This window comes from Triticum urartu, chromosome 2A (assembly GCF_056163025.1).
Source record: "Triticum urartu cultivar PI428250 chromosome 2A, HENAU_Tu73, whole genome shotgun sequence".
Classification (NCBI taxonomy): Eukaryota; Viridiplantae; Streptophyta; class Magnoliopsida; order Poales; family Poaceae; genus Triticum; species Triticum urartu.
In genome coordinates this window covers 607009845-607032030 of record NC_141874.1, presented here as the reverse complement: position 1 = coordinate 607032030, position 22186 = coordinate 607009845, and the positions used below count along the sequence as shown (strand labels likewise).

The 22186-nt window shown below is 43.0% G+C and overlaps 2 protein-coding genes across 2 annotated transcripts; one reads left to right on the top strand and one right to left on the bottom strand.

Annotated features, from left to right (window-relative positions):
- Nucleotides 1-10487: 10487 nt before the first annotated feature.
- On the bottom strand, nucleotides 10488-14427 carry RUS2 (root UVB sensitive protein (Protein of unknown function, DUF647)). Its single transcript, XM_048702508.2, has 10 exons — nucleotides 14248-14427; nucleotides 14006-14137; nucleotides 12817-12905; nucleotides 12652-12736; nucleotides 12420-12479; nucleotides 12241-12334; nucleotides 12025-12122; nucleotides 11597-11776; nucleotides 11267-11389; nucleotides 10488-11184 (listed from the first exon to the last, which is right to left on the bottom strand). Exons 1-10 carry the CDS (start codon nucleotides 14257-14259, stop codon nucleotides 10747-10749), a joined length of 1311 nt encoding a protein of 436 aa, XP_048558465.2. The 5' UTR covers nucleotides 14260-14427; the 3' UTR covers nucleotides 10488-10746.
- Nucleotides 14428-14567: 140 nt separating this feature from the next.
- On the top strand, nucleotides 14568-19772 carry LOC125539138 (inositol phosphorylceramide glucuronosyltransferase 1-like). Its single transcript, XM_048702506.2, has 10 exons — nucleotides 14568-14940; nucleotides 15352-15472; nucleotides 15644-15829; nucleotides 16872-17020; nucleotides 17430-17537; nucleotides 17643-17780; nucleotides 17890-18030; nucleotides 18444-18723; nucleotides 18807-18933; nucleotides 19373-19772. The coding sequence occupies exons 1-10, from the start codon at nucleotides 14575-14577 to the stop codon at nucleotides 19518-19520; spliced, it is 1764 nt and encodes a 587-aa protein (XP_048558463.2). The 5' UTR covers nucleotides 14568-14574; the 3' UTR covers nucleotides 19521-19772.
- The last annotated feature ends 2414 nt before the right edge of the window (nucleotides 19773-22186 follow it).

The window sequence follows — 22186 nt, the reverse complement described above, 5'->3', positions numbered from 1 at the left end:
GTTCCAGAAAGTGTCCCTTATGTATTCCTCCGGGGTTATGGTTTCAATAACATTGGTTTCAACATTTATGGGATTACCTGAGATATAATGTTTGATTCTTTGACCGTTCACCACCTTCGGATTTGTGCCTTCGAAGTTGTTGATTTTTATGGCACCGGAACGATAGACCTCCTCGATAACGTAAGGACCTTCCCATTTAGAGAGAAGTTTTCCTGCAAAAAATCTTAAACAAGAGTTGTATAGCAATACATAATCACCTATATTAAACTCACGCTTTTGTATCCTTTTATCATGCCATCTTTTAACTTTTTCTTTAAACAACTTGGCATTTTCGTAGGCTTGGGTCCTCCATTCATCAAGTGAGCTAATATCAAATAACCTCTTCTCACTGGCAAGTTTAAAATCATAATTGAGCTCTTTAATAGCCCAATATGCCTTGTGTTCTAGTTCGAGAGGTAAGTGACATGCTTTTCCATAAACCATTTTATACGGAGACATGCCCATAGGATTTTTATATGCAGTTCTATAGGCCCATAATGCATCATCAAGTTTCTTGGACCAATTCTTTCTAGATCTATTAACAGTCTTTTGCAAAATTAATTTGAGATCTCTATTGCTCAATTCTACTTGACCACTAGACTGTGGGTGATAAGGAGATGCAATTCTATGATTAACATCATATTTAGCAAGCATTTTACGGAAAGCACCATGAATAAAATGTGAACCACCATCAGTCATTAAATATCTAGGGACTCCAAACCTTGGAAAAATAACTTCTTTGAGCATTTTAATAGAAGTGTTATGATCAGCACTACTAGTTGGAATAGCTTCTACCCACTTAGTAATTTAATCAACAGCAACTAAAATATGTGTATAACCAATAGAGGCAGGAAAAGGTCCCATATAGTCAAAGCCCCAAACATCAAATGGTTCAATAACGAGTGAATAGTTCATAGGCATTTCTTGACGTCTACTAATATTACCAATTCTTTGACATTCATCACAAAATAAGACAAACTTACGGGCATCTTTGAAGAGAGTAGGCCAATAAAAACCAGATTGCAATACCTTATGTGCAGTTCTATCTCCAGCATGGTGTCCTCCATAAGCTTCGGAGTGACACTTGCGTAGGATCTGTTCCTGTTCATGCTTAGGTACACAACGTCTAATAACACCATCTACTCCTTTATAAAGATGTGGGTCATCCCAAAAGTAATGTCTCAAATCATAGAAGAACTTTTTCTTTTGCTGGTATGTGAAACTAGGTGGTATGAATTTGGCGACAATGTAATTAGCATAATCAGCATACCATGGAGCAGTATGAGAAGCATTTATGACATTTAATTGCTCATCAGGAAAGCTATCATCAATAGGTAGTGGGTCATCAAGCACATTTTCTAACCTAGACAAGTTGTCTGCAACGGGGTTCTCAGCTCCATTTCTATCAACAATATGTAAATAAAATTCTTGTAGCAAGAGAACCCATCTAATAAGTCTAGGTTTATCATCTTTCTTTTCCATAAAATATTTAATAGCAGCATGATCAGTGTGAATAGTTACTTTAGAATCAACAATATAAGGTCTGAACTTATCACAAGCAAATACAACTGCTAAGAATTCTTTTTCAGTAGTAGCATAATTTCTTTGAGCATTGTCTAGGGTTTTACTAGCATATTGAATAACGTTTAATTTCTTATCAACTCTCTGCCCTAGAACAGCACCTACAACATAATCACTAGTATCACACATAATTTCAAAGGGTAAATTCCAATCAGGTGGCTGAACAATAGGTGCAGAGATCAATGCTTTCTTAAGTATTTCAAATGCTTCTACACAATCATCATCAAAGACAAATGGTATATCTTTTTGTAATAAATTAGTCATAGGCCGAGAGATTTTTGAGAAGTCCTTAATGAACCTCCTATAAAATCCGGCATGACCAAGGAAACTTCTTATACCTTTGATGTCCTTGGGGCATGGCATCTTTTCAATAGCATCAACCTTGGCTTTATCAACTTCAATACCTCTTTCAGAAACTTTATGCCCCAAGACAATACCTTCATTAACCATAAAGTGGCACTTTTCCCAATTCAAGACAAGATTAGTTTCTTCACATCTCTGCAAAACTCGATCAAGATTGCTCAAGCAATCATCAAAAGAAGATCCATAGACGGAGAAATCATCCATGAAAACCTCACAAATCTTTTCATAAAAGAAAGAGAATATAGCCATCATGCATCTTTAAAAGGTAGCAGGTGCATTACATAAACCAAAAGGCATATTTATATAAACAAAAGTACCAAAAGGGCAAGTAAAAGTAGTCTTTAATTGATCCTTGGCTGACACAAGTATTTGAGAGAAACCAGAATAACCTTATAGAAAGCAAAAATGTGTATGTTTGGATAATCTTTCTAGCATTTGATCGATAAGAGGTAAGGGGTAATGATCCTTTTTAGTGGCCTTATTTAATTTGCGGAAATCAATTACCATCCTATAACTTGTAATAATTCTTTGAGGAATCAATTCATCTTTATCATTAGGAACGACAGTAATACCTCCCTTCTTAGGGACACAATGGACACGACTTACCCACTGACTATCAGCAATGGGATAGATTATACCTGCCTCAAGGAGCTTTAGTATTTCCTTTCTTACCACTTCTTTCATTTTAGGATTCAGCCGTCGTTGATGATCACGAACTGGTTTAGCATCTTCTTCCAAATTTATTTTATGTTGACATAGAGTGGGACTAATGCCCTTAAGATCATCAAGAGTATACCCAATAATAGCACAGTGCTTCTTCTGAGTTTTCAATAATCTCTCTTCCTCATGCTCTGAAAGGTTAGCACTAATAATAACAGGATATCTCTTTTTCTCATCAAGATAAGCATATTTAAGAGTATCAGGCAACGGTTTGAGCTCAAACACGGGATCACCCTTGGGTGGAGGAGGACCCCCTAGGATTTCAACAGGCAAATTATGTTTCAGAATAGGTTCCTGTTTAAAGAATACTTCATCTATTTCCCTTCTTTCATTCATAAACATATCATTTTCATGGTCTAGCAAATATTGTTCTAAAGGATCACTAGGAGGTATGGCAATAGAAGCAAGACCAATAATTTCATCCTTACTAGGTAATTCTTCTTCACGGTGTTCTCTACTAAATTTAGAGAAATTAAATTCATGAGACATATCATCTAAACCGATAGTAACAACATCCTTTTTGCAATCTATCTTAGCATTAACAGTGTTTAAGAAGGGTCTACCAAATATAATGGGACAAAAGCTATCTTGTGGGGAACCAAGAACAAGAAAATCAGCAGGATATTTAGTTTTTCCACACAAGACTTCAACATCTCTAACAATTCCCATTGGGTGAAATAGTATCTCTATTGACAAGTTTAATTGTGGCATTAATATCTTCTATCTTAGCATGTGCAATATCATGCATAATTTCTTTGTATAAGTCGTAAGGTATTGCACTAGCACTAGCACCCATATCACATAAGCCATGATAACAATGATCTCCTATTTTAACAGAAATAACAGGCATGCCTACCACAGGTCTGTTTTTATCTTTAGCACAAGGTTTAGCAATTCTAGCAGTCTCATAAAGGAAATGAACAACATGCCCATCAATATTATCAGACAAGAGATATTTAACAATAGCAATATCAGGTTCAACTTTAATTTGCTCAGGAGGTGTATAAGTTTTAATATTGCTTTTTACGAACCACAGTTGAAGCTTTAGCATGATCCTTTATCCTAACAGGGAAAGGTGGTTTCTCAACATAAGAAGTAGGAACAATAGGATCATTATAAGTGATAGTCTTTTCTTCAATTTTAATAGGTGCGGCTACTTTTACTTCTATGGGAGGATGATATTTAAACCACTTCTCCTTGGGGAGATCAACATAAGTAGCAAAAGATTCACAGAAAGAAGCTACTATCTCAGAGTCAAGTCCATATTTAGTGCTAAATTTACGAAAAACATCGGTATCCATAAAAGATTTAACACAATCAAACTTAGGTGTCATACCTGACTCCTTACCTTCGTCGAGGTCCCAATCTTCAGAGTTGCGTTTAATTCTTTCCAATAAATCCCATTTGAATTCAATAGTGTTCGTCATAAAAGAGCCATCACAAGAAGTATCGAGCATGGTGCGATTCTTATCAGAAAGCCGAGCATATAAATTTTGAATAATCATCTCTCTTGAGAGCTCATGATTGGGGCATGAATATAACATTGATTTAAGCCTCCCCAAGCTTGAGCGATGCTTTCTCCTTCGCGAGGCCAAAAATTATATATATAATTGCGATCACGATGAACAAGATGCATAGGATAAAACTTCTGATGAAATTCCAATTTCAATCGTTTGTTGGTCCATGACCCCGTATCATCAATAGCCTATACCATGTCAATGCATCTTCCTTCAAAGATAAAGGGAAGACCTTCTTCTTAATAACATCTCCGGGTACACCTGCAAGCTTAAATAATCCACAAACTTCATCCACATATATTAGATGCTCATCAGGATGTGTTGTTCCGTCTCCTGCAAAAGGATTAGCTAGCAGTTTTTCTATCATACCCGAAGGAATTTCAAAGCAGACATTTTCATTTTCAGTAGGTTTAGTAGGTTGAGGAGCAACTCTTTGCTCTACTAGTCGGGGTGAAGATACCCCGAACAAGCCCCTCAGAGGATTACTTTCCATAGTAACAAGTGACAGTAAATTTCAGCACACTATATAAATTTTCCTTACCAAATTCCACCTACCAAAGGCACTTCACTCCCCGGCAACGGCGCCAGAAAAGAGTCTTGATGACCCACAAGTATAGGGGATCTATCGTAGTCCTTTCGATAAGTAAGAGTGTCGAACCCAACGAGGAGCAGAAGGAAATGATAAGCGGTTTCCAGCAAGGTATTCTCTACAAGTACTGAAATAAGTGATAACAGATAGTTTTGTGATAGGATAATTTGTAACGAGCAACAAGTAACAAAAGTAAATAAAATGCAGCAAGGTGGCCCAATCCTTTTTGTAGCAAAGGACAAGCCTGGACAAACTCTTATATAGAGAAAAGCGCCCCCGAGGACACATGGGAATATCGTCAAGCTAGTTTTCATCACATTCATATGATTCGCGTTCGGTACTTTGATAATTTGGTATGTGGGTGGACCGGTGCTTGGGTACTGTCCTTACTTGGACAAGCATCCCACTTATGATTAACCTCTATTGCAAGCATCCGCAACTACAACAAAAGTATTAAGGTAAACCTAACCATAGCATGAAACATATGGATCCAAATCAGCCCCTTACGAAGCAACGCATAAACTAGGGTTTAAGCTTCTGTCACTCTAGCAACCCATCATCTACTTATTACTTCCCAATGCCTTCCTCTAGGCCCAAATAATGGTGAAGTGTCATGTAGTCGACGTTCACATAACACCACTAGAGGAGAGACAACATACATCTCATCAAAATGTCGAACGAATACCAAATTCACATGACTACTAATAGCAAGACTTCTTCCATGTCCTCGGGAACAAACGTAACTACTCACAAAGCATAATCATGTTCATAATCAGAGGGGTATTAATATGCATATAGGATCTGAACATATAATCTTCCACCAAATAAACCAACTAGCATCAACTACAAGGAGTAATTAACACTACTAGCAACCTACTAGTACCAATCCCGGACTTGGAGACAAGAATTGGATACAAGAGATGAACTAGGGTTTTGAGAAGAGATGGTGCTGGTGAAGATGTTGATGGAGATTGCCCTCTCCCGGTGAGAGGAGCGTTGGTGATGACGATGGCGATGATTTCCCCCTCCCGGAGGGAAGTTTCCCTGGCAGAACAGCTCCGCCAGAGCCCTAGATTGGTTCCGCCTCGTGGCGGCGGAGTTTCATCCGAGAAGATGGCTTATGATTTTTTTTCCTCATCGAAAGACTTCATATAGCAGAAGATGGCCATCGGAGGGCCACCAGGGAGCCCATGAGCTAGGGGGGCGCGCCCAGGGGGTAGGGCGTGCCCCCACCCTCGTGGACAGGGTGTGGCCCCCTGGTGAACTTCTTGCTCTCAGTATTTTTTATATATTCCAAAAACGTCTTCCGTGAAGTTTCAGGACTTTTGGAGCTGTGCAGAATAGGTCTCTAATATTTGCTCCTTTTCCAGCCTAGAATCCCAGCTGCCGGCATTCTCCCTCTTTATGTAAACGTTGTAAAATAAGAGAGAATAGGCATAAGTATTGTGACATAATGTGTAATAACATCCCATAATGCAATAAATATCGATATAAAAGCATGATGCAAAATGGACGTATCAGAAACTGACACCCGCCAGCCACCTGTGTGCAAAGCACGTCGGTAGAACCAGTCTCGCGTAAGCGTACGCGTAATGTCGGTCCGGGCCGCTTCATCCAACAATTCCGCCGAACCAAAGTATGACATGCTGGTAAGCAGTATGACTTGTATCGCCCACAACTCACTTGTGTTCTACTCGTGCATATAACATCTACGCAATAACCTGGCTCGGATGCCACTGTTGGGGAACATAGTAATTTCAAAAAAAAAATCCTACGCACACACAGGATCATGGTGATGCATAGCAACGAGAGGCGAGAGTGTGTCCACGTACCCTCATAGACCGAATGTGGAAGCGTTAGCACAACGCGGTTGATGTAGTCGTATGTCTTCACGATCCGACCGATCCAAGTACCGAACGCACGGCACCTCCGAGTTCTGCACATGTTCAACTCGATGACGTCCCACGAGCTCCGATCCAGCAAAGCTTCACAGGAGAGTTTCGTTAGCACAACGGTGTGGTGACGGTGATGATGATGCTACCGACGCAGGGCTTCGCCTAAGCACCGCTACGATATGATCGTGGTGGATTATGGTGGAGGGGGCACCGCACATGGCTAAGAGATCAATGATCAATTGTTGTGTCTATGGGGTGCCCCCTGCCCCCGTATATAAAGGAGCAAGGAGAGGAGGCGGCCGGCCAGGGAGAGGCGCGCCAAGAGGGGGAGTCCTACACCCACTAGGAGGACTCCTTTTCCTAGTAGGAGTAGGAGAGGGGGAAGGAAAGGGAGAGGAGGAGAAGGAAAGAAGGGGCCGGCCCCCCTTGCCCTAAACCAATCCGGTTTGGGCCTTGGGGGGCGCGCCCCACACTCCCCTTGCTGCCCTCTATTTCCACTAAGGCCCATGTAGGCCCATTAAGCCCCCCGGGGGATTCCGGTAACCCCCCGGTACTTCGGTATATGTCTGAAACCTTTCGGAACCTTTTCGGTGTCCGAACATAGTCGTCCAATATATCGATCTTTACATCTCGACCATTTCGAGACTCCTCGTCATGTCCGTGATCATATTCGGGACTTCGAAGTACCTTCGGTACATCAAAACACAGAAACTCATAATACCGATCGTCACCGAACTTTAGGGATGCGGACCCTACGGGTTCAAGAACTATGTAGACATGACCGAGACACGTCTCCGGTCAATAACAAATAGCGGAACCTGGATGCTCATATTGGCTCCCACATATTCTACGAAGATCTTTATCTGTCAAACCGCACAACAACATACGTTGTTCCCTTTGTCATCGGTATGTTACTTGTCCGAGATTCGATCATCGGTATCTCAATACCTAGTTCAATCTCGTTACTGGCAAGTCTATTTACTCGTTCTGTAATACATCATTCCGCAACTAACTCATTAGTTACAATGCTTGCAAGGCTTATAGTGATGTGCATTACCGAGTGGGCCCAGAGATACCTCTCCGACAATCGGAGTGACAAATCCTAATCTCAAAATACGCCAGCTCAATAAGTACCTTCGGAGACACATGTAGAGCACCTTTATAATCACCCAGTTACGTTGTAACGTTTGGTAGCACACAAAGTGTTCCTCCGGTAAACGGAAGTTGCATAATCTCATAGTCATAGGAACATGTATAAGTCATGAAGAAAGCAATAGCAACATACTAAACGATCAAGTGCTAAGCTAACGGAATGGGTCAAGTCAATCACATCATTCTTCTAATGATGTGATCCCGTTAATCAAATGACAACTCATGTCTATGGCTAGGAAACATAACCATCTTTGATCAACGAGCTAGTCAAGTAGAGGCATACTAGTGACACTCTATTTGTCTATATATTCACACATGTATCATGTTTTCAGTTAATACAATTCTAGCATGAATAATAAACATTTATCATGATATAAGGAAATAAATAATAACTTTATTATTGCCTCTAGGGCATATTTCCTTCACTTCCACCACGCCGCCCCCGTGCACCGCGGACCGCCGACCCACCTGTGGACGCCGCCGGACTACGTCGACCTCGTCAGCGACGACGACGACACCGGCGGTCACTGAAGACGGCGACGGCCACGGCATGGACGGACATGGCAGGTGCGCGCAGGCGGCTTTTTTTAATTTTGTTTTTATGTTAATTATGGAACTAGGCCGTTTAAATGCGGCGTGAAACTGGGCCGTTTTATGGCCGTGACCCTTAAATATGTTTTAATTTTTTTAACTGTGTTTATTCACTTTTTTAGGCATTTTATTTTTTATTTTTTGTTTTTTATCACGTTCACCCCCAACATGATTTGAGGTGCGGCCACGTGTTGAGCGCACCCACGATCTGACGTACAAAGGCGGATATGGATGAACCTATTGCCGCCCCAAAAAAACAAAATCCGGCTAAACTGAATGTCTGTTTAGGGTCGTGTGATGAAGTTGGGCTTACCCACTACCGAACAAAGGTAAACATGGAGGCGAGGAGGCGAGGACGAAGGAACCGCCGAACCGGGCGTGTGGTTTTCCCTCGGGGGACACCCAAACAGCGACGGCCGCACGTGCGTACGCACGCGCCGTGCAGTCCGTCTCCGGCATCCCTCTCTCCGTCGGTCCGTCGGTCAGTCCGTCCGTGCGCTGCGCCCTGCCTGGAGCCTGCTCGTCTTACGTTGCCTCGTCGCCACGCTTTCGTCACGGACGAGACGCCGCCGCCGCAGTTATTTTCTCCCTTTTTTTCACCCTCGCATCCTTTTGGCCCCGTTCCAAATGTGAAAAATCCACGCACCTTTCCCGGCCGGCCTTCTCCTCCGGACGCGGATTTCGTGTCCGTGCATGGCCCAATAGTACGAAAAGCCATGGCTACGAGTAAAGAATTGGCGTCCGTATTTCCCCCATGCGCCATGCGGGGTGCTTTTTATCGCTTTCGACCGGGAGCGAGTAATAAATGGACAAATGGATATGACAGACAATCAATCTGCGCTGCGCTGCACCAACCTGCCGGCAGCAGTCTGGCCGGGTCCGTTCACCTGTCCACGTAGCGCTACAGCAGCAGCAGCAGCAGCAACACGGGAGCAGGGGCATAAATTAACCAGGCCCCGATTTTATCCCGAATATCTTTCTCGATCGTGCGGCTCGCGGTCGTGCCGACACTTTACCCGTTCCTTCATTCCCCTTTCTCGACGTTCAGACTCGTGTTGCCTTCAGTATCCCCTTTTCTGCATCTCATCTCGGTGAAAAAAGTATACTACCGCTTTATCCCTTTTCCGGGCCAGTGTTGTCACAATTCCACCTGGATCGCAAGACGCCGCTGGCCGGTCGCCGTTCCATTCGATCCGGACGGTTCATGATCGACCGTTCGATCTGGAAAGATCAGAACCCGCCGTGCTTTCCGTAGCTCAGTTCGTATGAACTGCATGCATGACGAAAGGCGTGAAAGGTGCCAGTTGCCCGTTTGGTTCCGAAGTACTACTGTACTACTGTACTAGCCTTGCTTTCTCCGATCTCTGCCGTTTGAACGCCTAAATGTAAACGCATGGTGCTTTTACCACCCACTTGCCGGACTGAATAAATTTCCAGCTTATTCGTTCCGTGCCGCGACCAGACTCCAGCCAGGGTCAATCCACCATCAATTCTCTAAGTGATAGTGATCATCAAGTAGGATGTAGTAACTTGTTAGGCCAGAGAAAAGGCTGTGGTTGGCCTTAGCATGGACTCTTTGCCTTTGCAGGCTCGACTTTTTTCATCGTCCAATATCCTCTCCCAGCCGTTGATGGTTTCAGCAGCCAAAACGCGCGCGCGTGCGTGCCTTCGTCCGTTCTTGCGCCCGAACCTCAGCGCGCGACCGCAAATTTGGATTTAGCAGAGCATGCAGTCCACGGTAATTTCGATCGCCTTTCGGTACATATTTTTTTACTGCCCTGCGCAGCTCACCCGTCGGCCGGTCACGTACGCTGAATTGCACCGTTCGGTCTAGCCGCCGGCGTCCGCCCGTCGCGCTCTGCAAGACGACGGGTCGACGACGTGGTTCACTCAAACTTGGAAATTAACCCGATCGCAGGATAGTTCAACTCGTGGTGACTATGTCACCCTACTCTGATAGGCTAGAGAAACCTAGTACATGGCTTCGCCGTGGACTAGTCCAGTGATCGCGTGATTATGTCATCCACTACGCCAGCATCATGTTGGCTCTCCATTTCATGTATGATTCAGGAAGTTCTGAAGACAAAGCATCCACTCATTTCTGTCATACATACACTGCACTGAAGGTAGAAAGATAGAGTGGCGACCCTATGAGTGACGGAAGACAAAAGAAAACGGTTTTCTACAAACAACTCCTTTTTTTTCGTGAAACAAAATTGAACTCTGCAACTCTGAAAAAAAATCGCAGGCGGGATGCACCGCATGCGTCGTGGTCGATAGTGCTCTTCCTCCAGCACGGTCATTCAGATTTCGCGTACGCGATCCGACTGTGATTTCCATCCAAGAACTGGCCTGTGTACCAGCCCCTGCTCTTGACTTCCGAAACGAACACGGGGAACACGCTCTCCATCTTCTGATAGGCGTCGTTCAGGACCGTGTCACGTGGTCCAGCGCCTGATCTCTCCATCTCCGAAGCGAAGGCAGCGACCAGCCACCCCCTCAGCGCATCCTCCCCGGTTGCGCTCTGCTCAAGAACCATGTACGCCTTGTCGCTTTTTTGGGTGAGCAGAAATTTCTCATTTGGGAAAATAGACCTCAGCTCTTCGACACGCCGTGGGCTCAAAACCCTGCGAAGTGGTTGCCCGACTTTCACGCTTCCCGCTTCTACTATTAACCGGTTAGGGAACAGAAGATCTTCTCTGTATCTTAGCTCAGCTGGGCTTGAAACCTTTCCGCTCTGCAGAGTAAGGAACGGAATTAGTATTGTAGTAATTCGGAAAACAGGAAGCATTTACAGTTACAGGTCAAACGTAAGAAACCTTGATAAAATCAGCCACCACCATTGCTGTTCTTTGTGGATTAAGTGTGTTTATAGGAGTTGCTCTCATCTCTTGCACCACTCCCCATATATGCACAGCAGAAAGCAATGGGCCTATGATTAGCTGCAAGAAATTTGATATAGTAATTAGAAGCTTGTACCAAACAAAAAGTTCTCAACATAATAAGTTCCGGATTCTGATGGTCGTTCTCATTCTCAATGTAATGACCACTCTAATCTAATTCACGTAATGCACTTTTTTTTACTTCGTTTACTTCCCTGATAAAATGAAACAGAGTAACTTAACAAGTGTATTATTGCAAATATGTACCTTTCCTTGAGTCGTTGAACATACTGTAGATGATAATCCAATGCCAGCTCCTATCCCCATAACATTGAAAAGTGTCGAGATGGCTTCCCCTTTAGCAAACAAGTCACTAAGGTTGCCTTCTTTCGCAAAAGATGAATATATTGGTAGCCTTGTCGCTCTGGCAGCAACCACAGCCATTCCCTACAATGACAAGCAATAAGATATCACTGTGATGGCAGCTCAGTTTTCAGGCAGAAAATCTGGACAAATATGTTCATTTTTACAACGTCCTATAATCGACAGTCATTCCATATAACCATCAGGCGCAGAGGACAGTCGTTTTATCTTTGAGTAAGCTCTCGACAAATTAAACACGCAATGTCGAACAGAAGATTGTATTGCAATATACGTGCCATTTGAAGTGCAGCATATTCAAGTTAAATTCGCACCTTCGCAAAATTTCCCAAGCCTGCCACTTCAAGAAAAAGTTGCGGACACAGTGGTGAAATGAAGTCCAAGGCAGTACCAAAATCATAGAGAACATCAGCTGGCACCAAAACAAAGAGGCATCGATGATGTAGCTTAGAAAGAAAATTTCAGTAGAAGAACACAAACAAGCATAAATATCAGAAAATGGGTGACACGGTAATATGATGATTACCCACCAAATATCCTCCAACTCTTTGGCTCTGAATCCATTCTTGCCCCCATGCCGCTACAGATGAGTTTTCCTGCGTGCTGCATTCCATCTTTTAGAATCTGAAATGGTTAAAGAAAATCAGCCAAGATGTTTCGGTCGTACTACCGGCTAGAAACTTTAGCATCTCTGTCAGCATATGCTTACCCAACTTACAGCCGTTGCTTGCGCAGGGGTAGGTCGTAGACCTGCAGCAAATAATAAAGACTGAGCCGCAGCCCACACGGGCCGTCAGTAGAAGGTACCATGTTTGCTCATCAAACAAAGTAGGTAAAAATAATTTAAGTATCTAGAAAGCGGCTCAAATTCATGGAACTGACACACATTATCCAATGACGACTCTTATTGCTAACGAATAACAGCAACCAGATGAACTGACCTGGGTCGATAGCACATGCAGCATAGCACTAGAAAAATGCTGGAGTGCTCGGAATTTGGTATATGTTAGGTAACCCTCATTCACACTGCATGAGCAAGAGCAAAACTCATCAAATAATGTCGTCCATCAGAGTATCAAGAATGTCAACGATTCGGGAACTCATACCTGTATGGATAACCAGATGGAAAAAACTTGTTCAAGAAAGAATCAACCAACTTATCATGTGCCATCCTGTCATCCTGGATAAGTTTTACCTACAGGAAAATAGGAGCTATAACTAATACGATAATAGAGAATTTACACTGAACTATATAATTATCATGAAAGTAACATTCCAGTACTTTGACTACACAATTATGCTTGCTCATACTGAGATTTTTAGTTATCTAGGTAAGCAGTAAACATTTCCCTAGAAGGGGAAAAGGCTGCTTGCTGTAAACAAATTCAAACAACAATTTGGAAGGTTCATAGTCCATTGTATCATTGGAACAAAGGGTCATATGACATGTAACATGTCCCATCAGTTAAACAATCACACCAAACTATGTACTACACTTTCTGTCAAAAATAACACTCAGGGCAAAGATGAAGCAGTGCTACAAATTAGCTACTGTACTATTGTGTAAACTGAAGCATCTAGCAGTGTGGTTATTGTTTATACCTTTATTTGTGTTAGCTCCAAGATTCATTTTTAACTGGGCAGTACTAAAACTATAGTAGGCTCATAATAACAGTTTTAAAGTTCAGAAATGACAACAGAGTCGAACAGGCACATTGTTATTCACACTAAGTCAATTTAATGATTGATATGTTGGTCTCTATCGCCAAATGATTGATTCTTTCTTGAAAAATACTTCCTCATTATCAATATATAAGACGATTTTGTGGCTAGTTTAGCCTACAAAAAACGTCTTATATTTTGGTACGGAGGTAGTAAGAAGTTACTCCCTCCGTTCACAAATATAAGATGTTCTAACTATTTTCTGAAATGGATGTATGCAGGCACGTTTTAGTGTGTATGTTCACTAATTTCAGTCCGTATGCAGTCCATATTGAAATATCCAAAACAACTTATATTTGTGAATATAGGGAGTAATATATTGGCCAAGTATGTACTTTGTGACGAGCCCCTTGCGACAATAGATAGGGAATTCAGATATTTGGCACTCCAATTTCAGGTGCCAGAGGGGGAAATCTAATCTGATTCCAACTGAAAACAACATTTTTCACTGTCATCCTAGTCTCGTGTTGGGCGTAATCCTGGTCGGCACACCAAGGATGAAAAAACGATGCAAGCCTGAAAGTTCATAGAAAACTACAGTAGTAACCACAAGGGAAAATGCAGAAGGCTTACAGATACGGCCCCGCCCCCGCCGGCGTCGAAGCTGCAGAGCCGCGAGACGGACTCTGAAATCTCCACCCACGACTCCGGCCTCCGGGGCGTCTCCATCGCGGCCGGCTTGTCGCCGCCTCCGCGAATTCTCTCCTGCGGAAGATTGGCGCACAAAACTAAGAGAGAATTTAACCGGGAGGAGCCGCGGTGCGGCGCACGGGGAGTAGGGATAAAGGATTGCGCGGTAAGGTTGCTGCGCTTACGAGTATGTCCATGGGGGCGCGACGCGGAGAGGAATCGCCTCGTCTTCTTCCTTTGGGCCGGTCGGTTCGACCGAGACGGCGGCCGGCGGCCGGCGGCGAGGCGGCAGGGGAAGGGATGTGGGTTAGCCGGTCGGAGAGGGCGGGGATTCCAACTCCTCTTCTGTCGCATGTGTCGCCGTGTGAGTTTTTCTTCCTCAGAAGAGGCCGCGAACTGCTTCTGCAGCGAAAGCGGGCCGAGTAGGCCCGGGGCCCGAGCCTGATGCGGCCCGCCACGGCCCATTCCCTCGACGACCGTCAGACCGAGCCGCCGTGACAAGTCCAAACTGGATGAACTCATTTGACCGAACACATCTCCATCGCCATCGCCATGAGAAGATCACCATAGCACTGGACAACCTCCCGATCCCGAGCAGCTCCGATTGGAAGGCCGCCGTGGCGAGATCCCGCGCGAGCAGGGCCTCGATGGGACCACCGCCGACCAGGTGGCCCCTGCTGGCCGCCCTCGTCGCGGCGGCGCTGCTCGCCGGCGCGGCGGCGGCGACGGAGGAGGCCTACGTCACGCTGCTCTACGGCGACGAGTTCGTCCTCGGCGTGCGCGTCCTGGGCAAGTCCATCCGCGACACCGGCACGCGGCGGGACATGGTCGTGCTCGTCTCCGACGGCGTCTCCGAGTACTCGCGGGAGCTCCTCGAGGTTTGCTGAATACTACCCACGCCCACGAATTTAGCGGTAGATTAAGTGTGCTTCAGTGAAGTAGCAGCTTTAGCGCAGAGTTGTTTGGGGTTGAACCAACTGGTTGAAATGGAGATGCAAGGAGGATGTTGCTGCTTACTTTAGGAGTTTATTAGGGGTGCTCACTGTGATATCTGTGTACGAAATTCATCATGGGTTATGATAGGTTCGCGCAGAATGGTGTGGACCTGGATGAAAATTTTGTCATTCTAGTCCGTATTACTGTAGTTCAGAAGATTCCTGAAAGAAAAAATCACTTCAGAAGATGCCACACTACAATGAACATTATTTGTCAATCTTCTTACCTGCAAAGCAGTTTCGGTGTATGTTTCAAACTAATCCGTATTGAATCTAACATTAGATAAATACTAGGCTGATGGTTGGATCGTGAAGCGTATAACTTTACTGGCTAATCCTAACCAAGTGAGACCAACGAGGTTTTGGGGTGTCTACACAAAGTTGAAGATATTCAACATGACAAGCTACAAAAAGGGTACGTGCCGATAATAATTTAAGTGATTGTGCTTCTTTATTTCCGTCACCAAGTCCGTCTGTTTCAAAATGATAAATCATTTTTTTAGTTCTTGAAAAGTATTTTTTTTCTGACATCGCTTTCGCCTCATATTTTTTGTATTGCTATTCTAAAAGGTTGCTGTTCTCCCAGTTGTTTATCTTGATGCAGATACTGTAGTTGTAAAAAGTATCGAGGATGTTTTCAAGTGTGGGAAGTTCTGTGGGAACTTGAAGCATTCTGAAAGAATGAATTCCGGAGTGATGGTTGTGGAGCCATCTGAAACTGTTTTCAAGGATATGATTAGCCAAGTAGACCGGTTGCCTTCCTACACTGGAGGTCAATGCACTTCTTTTCCTATTATATTCAGGCAATTGTTTGGAGAACACAAGCTGATTGGCTGTGAACAGTTTGCTCACATCTATTAAATTTCAGTGCATGCTGGTCCATATAAAAAAAAGAATTCTTGTGCAATAAACTTGAGAGCGATCGCACTTACCTGAACGGAAGAGACTAATTATATAAGAAAAATGTTTTTTTTTTCATACGGGTAACTTGGTAAGTGCTTTCAGAGACTTTGCTCTCACACTTACAAAATGTAAAGTAAATAATTATTTGCTTCAGTGTGTTACTTTTCATAGATTTGGCATGTTAGTGCATGTAAGCAAAAGTTATTTCATAAATAGACAGTATGTTTTTAAGGCGTCCGTAAGGCGACGCCTAGGCGTCGAGGCGCCCCCCAAGCGCTTTGCAAATATGCCCGCTTTAGGCGCCTAGGCGTCGAGGTGCCCCCCCCCCCCCCCCCCAAGCGCCTTAAAGCGAAGTGTCGCCTTAAAAACATAGTAGACAGTTGCACATCCACCACCTTTCAATCACACCTGAATTTTTCAGCCCTGCTGCTCTCTTTGGCCTGTTTTGACCAGCATTTATGATGATTTGTTAGTCTTCTTCATGCACTGTCAGGTCCTCTTTTAAGTTTACAATGGCAACACCAGGGCAATTCTCAAGCTATCCCATCCTCTGCAGAAATTCTCCACTTGCAGTTCATACACACCATCAATACTCTCAGGTGTTAACAGCTTGTGGCTGCAGAACCTGTTTGTAGAGTACTCACATCTTCTTATGATTCCCCATCATGCTTAATGTCGAGGACACTACTACCCCCCTCAACATCAAAACCTATTCCCTCGCTGGGTATGTTCAAGATAGAGGAGGGCATTACGATCATCATGCGAAATAGTCTAAGGAAACTTAGCCCATGGTTTTGGAAAGATTTGTGATGCCCAGTTGGAAGTTATTTTGGGCCTTTGATGATTATATTTAGCATTGTAGTTGATTTTATGTGCTGTATTTAATCGGGATGCTGAATTAATCAATGCAGGGGATCAAGGTTTTCTTAATTCATATTATGCTGATTTTGCTAACTCCCGCGTGTATGAGCCAGACTCACCTTTAACACCTGAACCGGAGACACAGCGCCTTTCTACCTTGTATAATGCTGATGTTGGTCTTTACATGCTAGCCAACAAGGTAATATTCTTTATGTGCACTGATAATGCCTAACACATTAGTATTTATCTGACTAATTATGACCTTTTTGCAAACTTGATACTGCATGCGCCTTATCTTGTTTCTCTGTAAAAAATATATATGCCAGCCATTACTGTATTCCATGTTATTTAAACCTTGTCCTTGCAAAGAAATAGATTCCAGTAAGGTATGCAAGTCACAACTATTCTAGTCTTTTGAATGTATGGAAGGTCACTGATATCACAAACTAAGACAATATCTGTGTTTATTTTTATACTACTTATTTGTTGTCTCGTGCTCATAAAAGTACAAAACCAAACCTTTTTTGGGTGCCCATTAGATGTTAGTTACATGAGTTTTATAGAGCATGATGCTTTGTTTGGGACTCATGGTCTAATTTATGTTGTAGTGGATGGTTGATGAAAAGGAACTTAGAGTTATTCACTACACACTAGGTCCCCTAAAACCCTGGGACTGGTGGACAGCTTGGCTTGTAAAACCTGTGGAGATATGGCAGGTAAAATTCCATCTCATTTATCTATTTTTTACTTATATATGTAATATTTTGTGAAAGTGAATTAGTAGCATGTTGGTGATAAGTTTATGCTCTGTATGATTCCAGGATGTTAGGCAAAAACTTGAAGAATCTCTTCCGGGAACCGGTGGGGGAAGGAACCCTCATGATCAGCTGGTGGTCAAATTTTTATTCATTCTTCCCTTCTGCCTGCTGTTATTTGGTTATTACCAATCATGCTTTCAGGTTAAATCACAGTTCATGTTGCTAGTTTTTTCAACTTTGTAGATATAATACATGTTCTTATAGGAGTTTATTGACCTTTGATCGATCATGGGTGTGATGTTTTTGACAGAACTATAAGGATTTTCCAAGTGTGCAGTCTTTATGTGCGTTTGCAAGAAGAGGCCGTCATAAGTATAAGTCTGAAGAGGCACTTCCATCTTATTCAGCAGTTGGTGTTTCATCATCTACATTTTCTACTTCAAATCAAAGAGTTAGTTACTCCTCTTCAACAGCAAACAAACACTGAATTTGTAGCATGTGTTAAGTAGGTTTTTTCATTCTAACATGAACCAAGGTACTTTCTGCATTTTGCACTTGTAATACATTCTATTGAACGTTGACTATTGGGCATGTATGTATCAGCTTTAAGAATGAATATGAAGCCTAAAGGGACCACCCTTCATGATGATTTTTAATAAAGTTGTCCCAGAATATAAAATAATGTTTATATTGGAAAATATTGGTAAAGCGTTCACCCTGCACAAAACTGGGCCGGGGAGATGGTATCTTGTTCTATATGAATTTACTATCCTAGTTATATTTTGTTACTTAGCTTAATGTTCTTACCGAAATGTGTTGACGATCATGTTATATTGGCCTAATGGGTGTTTAACACTGCCACAGATCTCAAATGGGCCACATCTGAAGCTGCCTTCTTATTTCGGGGCGATTGCTGTGCTAATCTGTTTTATGTCTGCTGGTGTCTCTCTTGCCTTTGCTTTCACTATCATTCCACGACAAATTATGCCATGGACAGGTCTGCTACTGATGTTTGAGTGGACCTTCGTGGCATTCTTCTTATTGTTTGGTAGCTATCTCCGTTTTGTCTATCGATGGGGAAGTATCAGTGCAACTCATGTGGGATATAGCAATTCTGATTCATCAGAGAATCACATGGCTACAGGCATGTTATACTATTTAACTTCTTGCAAAGGTTCATCTTTCTTCTCTAAAATGTTAGGTATCTAACAGCTTGGTCTTTTGCAGGCCATCATCAGCGCAATATATCCGACTTCGACATGGAGGCGACATTTTACTGGACAGGGATGGCTGTCATGGCTATCATTACTGTATTTTCACCAACTATCTTGGGTATAACTGCATTATTTACAAAGTAAGACACTTACTGGCCCTTCTCTTTTCTTTCCTATTAATATGAAGAAAGAAGGGGGAGAAACTCTGGTAGTACACCCCACCAATCTTGAATACGTAAAAATGGGGCAATGCCCGGCATTTCCATAGGACTACAGGAACAGGGACTGTTGAAAACTTGGGATTGAGGACTACACCGAGAGGGGATAGGAGGGGTTGCTGGTATGGGAGCTATGACTTGTGGGTGTGTGTGGACTTCCTAGACCACATAATTATCTTGGGGTAGCACGGACCTTTTCTATTTTGTTCGTAAAGGGTAGTGGTGGTGATTTAAGGATTCTGACTTACTCCTGTAGAAATGTAGATTTGTATATTTCACAAACTGTCTGAAAGGCATCTTGTGTGTATGTTTCTCTTGCCAGTAACTGATCAGCCCCTGTGCATGTTCTTTTCTTTGTCAGGCTAGGGTTGATGGTTGCCGGTGGTGTTCTGCTGGCATCTTTTATGACGTATGCTTCGGTGCATCTTGCTATCTCAGCCTTCCACAAGGGTCAAAAAGATAGGAATGGGTCGAGAACTAGAAGAATTTGTTTCTGGTGTTTGTACTAAGCTTTGTGCCTACGTTGTTAATTTAGTTCATGTTGTTGTACATTTTTACTCAAGGAAATTTTGGTGGTTCCGTTGGCACAGATATTCCACTTTTGTAACACTGATGCCAAATCAAAGGTACATAGGTTCCAATAGTTGACATGCAGCTCGCAGGCCTGCAAGTGTAAAGCTTTTTGTCTATAAAACTCTTCCTGCCATTTGCTCGTTGTACAATATGATCGGCGGTTCTATATTGGAATTATGGAACATGAACTGAATTGGTGTTACAAGTGTGCTGGGCTAGTATTAGCCAGAGAACTACGTACAGTAACTGCGGTTTCATTTATTTCAACGTTCTGATTTTATGTAGAATAAAACGATATGTATTGAATCTCCAAAACTAACATGAGCTGATGAGCATGCGGCCTCTGCTCTTTCTGAAGCACCGGCAAAACGCCAGCAGATAAAAGTTTAAACAGGCACGTTGTTCCTGCAGAGAAATCTGCACGTTGGCACTATGGGCCTGTTTGGATGCTTGCATCATTTTTCGGTTTCGTGGAGGTAGAGCCTGTTCTAGGTGATAGGAGTTCTGGGCCATGTTTTGCAGTTGTTTGATTGATTGCATTGCCTCTTCCTCAAGATGCAGAAACGCAAGCACGGCATTTGGTTGTATTTCTGTGCTTCCAAGATGCAACGTTCGGTTGTCTGTTTTACGTCGCACTGATGGTTACTTGCACTGATAATTACTCTCACCTACACGGTGAACTTAACTCGCACCATCACACTTGAACAATTTCATTTATGAGCATTCAAATAAAAACTCATAACATGAGAATCATGTGGAACAACGAGATGAAACTAAGTGATCAAAGGAGATTTTAAAAAAATTGACTGACTGATGAATTTGATGAAATTTGTCTAAAATAAGTTCAAACTTGAACATGAAATCGAGGAGTTACCATTAAGGAAACTCGAAATCGATTGCCAGAATGGAATCACTTTGTTGATCCACATCTTCTTCATGTAGACATCGTCGTGAAATGGTGGACCGACAAAGTAGATGATAAAGAGGATAGGTGACAGAGAGGGAGAGAGAGAGGGGATGAACAAAACACCTTCACGTACACACACACAAAGTATAGTAAGGAGATAAAGATATATTCATCTATGACGGTCGATCGGGTGTGACTAATTTGAAAAAAAAATCATCTAAAAAGCCAAATATAAACACTAATTTGAGGATTAACAGTAAACAAAATTAGGAAGCGATCACGAGAACGGGATCCCAACGTCAATGTGCATCTTTTTCGCGTGGAGCTTATCTCAAATCGAAGCACCATTGTATAGATTAGAAGGGATTAGGCGAAGGAGATTGAGTAAGGTGAGGAGAACACACCACGTGCAAATAGCTACGAGAGAATTCCTTATTTGACACTGCTTCAAAATGTGATTCCCTATTTGGCTCTGAGAAAGTTTTTCTTCCCTCTTTGACACTCGGGTTAAATTTGTTTACTTCTTTGACACTCTAGTTCATTTTGTACACTAGCAGTGTTAAATAGGGATATGGAAAGACGCAAATGCCCCTAATGCATTATGTGACTAAAATTATGTACAAGACTAAATCAATAGTACTGTGACATATATTTGTTCGAAGTTAAATGGCCAAATGAGACCCCATGCATTTGGTCACAGAACGAATTTAATTTATGAACAAAGTCCTCAGAATTTAATTAAAAATAAATAAAATATGAGCAAAACCTCAAACATGTTCTTTGTATTGCACTGCCAAGTGAATTGGAAAGGTAAGTTCGATAGTACTGCTACTGCGAAATTGTAGACTGACACGACAGTCGTGCAGATTTTAGATGTTGAACGGAGTATCTTTTCAAGGTGCATGATTTGGTATTTCGGCCGCACATAAACTGCATGCCGGCCCTGCGTAACCAAAACATCAACTCGCTAACATGTTCAAGATCCCTCTTGGAACGAGACTGGCTCCTTGAAAATTCGAGCCTCCTCCTCCACCTCCCCTCGCCCCCCTCCCCCGCCCCAAGGGACAAACCGTGGGGTTCTTTGAGAACCGTGCGGGCCAATTTCTCCATGCATCACAAGTAACAAACAACTTAGATTTGCCCCCCCCCCCTCCCCCCCTCCCCAGCCTGCATGGATGTCTTGCGGGCAACCAAACATGTCATACACTGCTTAAAGGAACACTAGCTGGCAGGGGGGCCTACATCGAGGCCAGTAGGGGCACCCCTACTCAAATATTCAAACGTTAACTTCAGTAATGTTTGCTTATATTTCACAAAAAGTTACTTCAGAATTTCATATTTTTGTAGAAGTGCCCCACTCCACTAATTTGCCCCCACTACAAAAAATTTCTGCGCCGCCATTGCGAGGTGGTGCACCACAATCTCGTTAATTATGTCGGTACTCTACTGGAGCAAAAATATTTGACAACTATCCTTTCACATTTCATGATAAACTTGACAACCATCCTTTCACATTTCATGGTATTTCACGGCTCAATGAAGGCAAAACAGGTACCTTCGTTCATGTGGCAAACCTGGTGACGAGGCGCCTCACATGTGCCGCACACGAGCAGCCATCACAAGGATTCATGGGCATGAGAGCATCTCCAGCCGTTCAGCCTCCCAGGGCGCCGAAAAAAAGCGGCTTGGGGGCGA

Coding starts and splice junctions, on each gene's coding strand:
- RUS2 (XM_048702508.2), bottom strand. Junction 12,123..12,240: donor AAAGAGTTGGAGGATATTTG/GTGGGTAATCAT, acceptor TTTTGGTGCCAG/CTGATGTTCTCTATGATTTT. Junction 11,185..11,266: donor TGGTGGCTGATTTTATCAAG/GTTTCTTACGTT, acceptor CTTACTCTGCAG/AGCGGAAAGGTTTCAAGCCC.
- LOC125539138 (XM_048702506.2), top strand. CDS start 14,575: ATGAACTCATTTGACCGAACACATCTCCATCGCCATCGCCATGAGAAG. Junction 17,781..17,889: donor ATTACCAATCATGCTTTCAG/GTTAAATCACAG, acceptor TGTTTTTGACAG/AACTATAAGGATTTTCCAAG. Junction 18,724..18,806: donor AGAGAATCACATGGCTACAG/GCATGTTATACT, acceptor GGTCTTTTGCAG/GCCATCATCAGCGCAATATA.